The 5,219-nt window shown below is 40.5% G+C and overlaps 1 protein-coding gene across 1 annotated transcript; it reads right to left on the bottom strand.

The window, feature by feature from the left end:
- Nucleotides 1-2,134: 2,134 nt before the first annotated feature.
- LOC115101822 (growth arrest and DNA damage-inducible protein GADD45 alpha-like) lies at nt 2,135-4,845 on the bottom strand. Its single transcript, XM_029621297.2, has 4 exons — nt 4,709-4,845; nt 3,923-4,024; nt 3,397-3,613; nt 2,135-3,011 (listed from the first exon to the last, which is right to left on the bottom strand). Exons 1-4 carry the CDS (start codon nt 4,756-4,758, stop codon nt 2,898-2,900), a joined length of 483 nt encoding a protein of 160 aa, XP_029477157.1. The 5' UTR covers nt 4,759-4,845; the 3' UTR covers nt 2,135-2,897.
- Nucleotides 4,846-5,219: the final 374 nt, after the last annotated feature.

Here is a 5,219-nt window from a genome sequence, read left to right as displayed (position 1 = left end):
GTATTTGATTAATTTTCTCTAGTTATATATACTGATATTCTGCAATATTTATTGTATTATTAGTGTAATCTGCTGAGTGTTACATGTTGAGTGTAATCTGTTGAGAGTAACATGTTGAGTGTAATCTGTTGAGAGTAACATGTTGAGTGTAATCTGTTGAGAGTAACATGTTGAGTGTAACATGTTGAGTGTAATCTGTTGAGAGTAACATGTTGAGTGTAATCTGTTGAGAGTAACATGTTGAGTGTAATCTGTTGAGAGTAACATGTTGAGTGTAATCTGTTGAGAGTAACATGTTGAGTGTAACATGTTGAGTGTAATCTGTTGAGAGTAACATGTTGAGTGTAATCTGTTGAGTGTAACATGTTGAGTGTAATCTGTTGAGAGTAACATGTTGAGTGTAACATTTGAGTGTAACATGTTGAGTGTAATCTGTTGAGTGTAATCTGTTGAGTGTAACATGTTGAGTGTAATCTGTTGAGAGTAACATGTTGAGTGTAATCTGTTGAGAGTAACATGTTGAGTGTAATCTGTTGAGTGTAACATGTTGAGTGTAATCTGTTGAGAGTAACATGTTGAGTGTAACATTTGAGTGTAACATGTTGAGTGTAATCTGTTGAGTGTAACATGTTGAGAGTAACATGTTGAGTGTAATCTGTTGAGTAACCTGTATTACATTCAGTGAAAAATATGATTCTGATTATTTTGATGACCTGAGTATTTATTGTCCTATACAACCTCCTTAAACCCCCTATACAACTTTTGCGTATGTCGATGGTAATAACCCGGAAAACACAGGGATACCCAAGGAGCCGGTTGGGTAGTTACTAAGGGCTGGGGAATGTAAAATTCCTCCTGTGACTGACTTGAACTCTTCCAGTACCAACATAAACCTTACATCACACTTCCCCTACTTGTATCTAACCTTTCCCCCAAACACCACCAACACAATACCACATGACATCAGTGTCACACCCTCAACTGGTCACCACACACCTTAGTTACGACATGGTAACCTTTAACACAGTGCTGTTGGGAGGGTCTACCCAGTCGTGTTATTAATATATAATATACATTATTATTGATGAAAATATCATAGAATCCATTTAAATGATTTGCAGTCAGAGTACAAAAATATGAAAAACGATTAAAAAACACCAATAAAAATATTAGCAATATTGGAGTTGTTAATCATTAAACACATTCTAGAAGATAATTAAAGCCATCTACAATGAAACGTTGTTTTCCTGTGCAAAGGTGACAAGCTCTTGTGATCATGACAAACCAGGGGAAAGCCTGCTTTGCATCAGCTCTGACATCATCCACACCCAACGCCAGCGTCACCTGTGAGCATGTAGAGGAAGGACTGGGGGAGAGCGTGTTAAACAACCTACACGCACGGCAGTGTCTACCTTACACAACTCTCCAAGGGCGTAAAGTCATGCGCTCTCTACCGCACCTTCCGTGCGAAATGCTAATAAACAGCAACCGGCTCAAACAGCCTCCTCGCAAGCAGCATGTGTTTGATAATTGGGGGAAAGTTTACGCTATAACCTCACTCAGCAGAGGTTTTGTAATATGTTTGTTATTTGACGCGATTGATATGTACTATGTTCCCCTGGATATGCTCTATTAGTTGAAGCAGTCAAGTGTTTCTGTTTCCATTCTACCTTTATTCACCTGAGCACTCACTATTGTCTTGTTCAGCAGATAGTTCTGCATGCAAGTGGACAATCAACGCGTGTGTGTACTACGCAGAAACCTGGATTGTCAAATGTGCACGTGAGCACTGTGGGTGCACTTTGCACACGTGCAGTACTTTTCCTAGCGAGGCAGCAGGTAGGTGTGAGGCATTCAAAGAGGTATGCAGGAAGGGCTCTCAGCTTACCCGTGGGCTGAATTCAGGACGATGAAAAGGGGAAGGCATACGGATGAATGAGCACGATCATGCTGACAAAGCGTGGTGGGGGTGGGGCTATTGTCACCTGGCAAGAGGATGTCACTGAGTGCATAGAGCCCAGGGTGACCTCTGATCGCATGTGATTCCCTATACAAATGTTGTGGGGTCAAAGTTCAACTAGCTTTGTTACATTTCCAGAAATTTTGAAAAAAATGAATGCGAAGGACCATCGAGTTTTGGCTCCAAGAATATGTTTTATTGACCACAATAATACATTTGTGCTTTTGCAGAGAATTTCATATAGATAATGGTAAAAAATTGCTAATATAAATACATTTAAATATCATAAGAAATAACTTAACTGTAAAAAAAATAACTTTTCACTTGAGTAAAAAACATTTGGCATTGGAAACACTGACTGAATGCATAGTATCTTGAATATTCATTAGATATTTAGCCCTTCCCTTTTTAAATAATTACAAAACAAAAGTAACGACAACATCAACAGTGTGAATAAAAAATGAAATTGCAAAAGTCCAGTGTTTCTACAAGTGCTCTGTTTCTGCAGAGAGACGCCAAGGCCATGGTCCTCTTAACAACAGTGCCTATTTTTGTTGCTATTCCCTCTTTAAAGTCCCCACAAGGTGAAGTGCTCTGCCATACATGCTTTTATCCTTCTGTACAGTGTGTCCATCTTCTGTTAAAAAGCACAGACGTCGGTTTCGTGACCGAACATAAAATGTGCCTCATCTCGCCTCGACTGCCATAGCCGAGAGTTTAACTCCACCAGCCCAGTGGAAACCATCCTCTTTTGTATCCCATCTAGATGGCAGGGTCTGATCTTTTTTTCTTCTCGAAATGCCTTATTTTGTGGTCGTTTATCTTGTTTTTCCTCCATCAGGAATTTCCCCAGGGTAGTGTGTCCATCAGGGATTACACTACTCCTGTTCAGAGAGAGTACTTCGCAGGCCTTGCTGTTGGGGGGTGGGGGAGCCCTTCAGCGCTCTGGGAGGTTGATGATGGGCACCCACTGGTCCATGCAGCGGCTCTCCCTGCAGAAGCGGTTCACTTTGCTCAGGGCTGGGTCTTTCCAGGACGAGGAGTGTGGGCTCTGCACAGACAAGAGAAAAAGAGAGAATGAGTCAATAGTGGCACAAGGATCCAAATGCCTGTTTTATGACATGTAGGCCTAACATGACAATGGAATAGATAGAAACCTGGGGGTTTCAAGACTATGAGCAATTAAGTTATTTGCCTAAATGAAAATCCCACAAGCGGCAAGTCTAGATATCAAGACTGAGTGGTGCGCTACAGGACTCAAGGAGTGAGTAATTACTGGGTGTGTTCTGACAAGTTCAGAGCATGAGTGTCTCAAGTGCATCAGTAAAATAAAATAAATGTTGGGAGACATTTTTAGCACCCTGGTCTGTTTGAAAGTCACTTTGAAGTCTACATTTAACATATTTTAGTGTATATTAGTGGAAATGGATACTTACAGTGACCAGGACACAGTGCAGGTCCATGGGCTCTCCCCCTTGTTTCCCTCCCCCTCCAAGGATCTCTGCCAGACGCCTGGTGTTGTTCACTCGCAGGATGTTGATGTCATTCTCACAGCAGAATGCCTGGATCAGGGTGAAGTGGATCTGAAGGGCCACGTCCTTTACATCCTCGTCATCTGTAGCCAGGATGCACAGAACCACATTATCTGGATCTCTGTTGAAGAAAGTAACAGAAAAATGGTTAGTAACGCAGTAATAGCGCATGAATTTAAAACATTTTTTTAACTAGGCAAGTCAGTTAAGAACAAATTCTTATTTACAATGATGGCCTACCGGGGCAGAATGGCAGATTTTTACCTTGTCAGCTCAGGGATTCAATCCAGCAACCTTTTGGTTACTGGCCCAATGCTCTAATCACTAGACTACCTGCCCCCAAATTGCAGACATTCTAAAACAGGCATGCATAGACAAAAACTACATCATTGCAATTTTAATTGATTTTAATTAAGCGAAGCCTACTTACACATTCAATGATTTAGCTGCTTCATAGACCCCTACTGTTATGCATCCTTGGGGTAATGCTGATGAGAGAACCTCTTCCAAGGCTTTTGTCACTGTATCCATCCTACAACAGCGAAAGGAACGAATTGTTAGAACTAACATCAAATTCACATCAACTTTCACATATTCATGGCCAAAGCTCAACTTCTTGAAAAGGAGGCCATGCCAGGGCTAAATCTATCAGCCTGGTAAATTACAGCCAAAAGCAGGCGCCGGCTTTGGTATACTAGCATTAGCTAGGTAGCTACTGTAGGTAGCGAGTAAAAATGACTGATTTGCAAGTTGAAACTCTGAAATCGCGTTTGATTTTCGGTGCATGTCACTCCATAATTGACTTAATATTATTGTATGATGAGTACATTGATAGTCGAATACACTGAAGCTTTTAGTTCATGTCAAAAGTGTGCTACCCTAAAGTGACCTGACACCGGCATTTACAGTAGGCTAAACTGTAAGTGAGCTGAACAGAAAAGCTGGCGTTAGCTAGCTACATATTCAAATATTGCATAAACCTCAACCAAGCCAAGCTACTGTTACCTAGCTAGTTAACAAAGTAAACAATATAAAAGTTTAGGTCAAGTTAACTGTAGTTCAATATCTGAATAAAAGTACATTGAAGTTTTGCGCATTCTTTTTCGTAAATTGAATGCATGCATGGCTTGATTGTCAAGTTAAGTGACAGAACAGTCACTCACAAATTGTACTGACAACATTGGCAAATGCAAAAGCGCTTAAAAGTATAGTTTACCTTTCTGTAGAATATTCCCCACTTAGTTCCTCAAATGTCATCTTGCACATAAAATCCAAATAGAAACAAAGATATTGCTTGCTGATATATCCCTTTTTGTGCTAGCGATTTTTTGTCACTATACACCGTTGATCGTTCGCTGTTGAAAATGAAGCAACTCATCTGCTGTACACGCAGATATTATTGGCGATTTGGGGTCATGTCGAACATTTGCATACTTAAGATCATTGGCCACATGCTAATTTACCAAGACCGTTCTAAATAGGGAATGGCTGTAAAATGAGTAGCAACCACTGGTAGCAACAGTAATGAGATATTCTGATTGGAACACGATTTTAGAGAGGCGTGGTCTGCCTCAGCAGTTGCATGACCTGTATCTGAGGTGGTGTAAGCATGTTATGAAGCCAGTCAAAATGTGAAGGGTTATTTAGTTATTCAAGATAAACGAAAGAGGTCTTGAAAAAGATAGCTTGATGCAAATGCTTTATTGCATTCCTAACTGTCCGTGTTT

Source organism: Oncorhynchus nerka, linkage group LG20 (genome assembly GCF_034236695.1).
Source record: "Oncorhynchus nerka isolate Pitt River linkage group LG20, Oner_Uvic_2.0, whole genome shotgun sequence".
Taxonomy (NCBI): Eukaryota; Metazoa; Chordata; class Actinopteri; order Salmoniformes; family Salmonidae; genus Oncorhynchus; species Oncorhynchus nerka.
Note: the sequence above shows the minus strand (reverse complement) of the source record. Positions and strands in the feature narration are given on the sequence as shown.

Excerpts from the sequence above, each read along its gene's own strand:
- LOC115101822 (XM_029621297.2), bottom strand. The coding sequence starts at position 4,758 with ATGTGCAAGATGACATTTGAGGAACTAAGTGGGGAATATTCTACAGAA. Across the intron at positions 3,614-3,922 it reads GCAGCTAAATCATTGAATGT|AGATCCAGATAATGTGGTTC; the intron begins GTAAGTAGGCTT and ends TTTCTTCAACAG. Across the intron at positions 3,012-3,396 it reads TGCACTGTGTCCTGGTCACT|AGCCCACACTCCTCGTCCTG; the intron begins GTAAGTATCCAT and ends TTGTCTGTGCAG.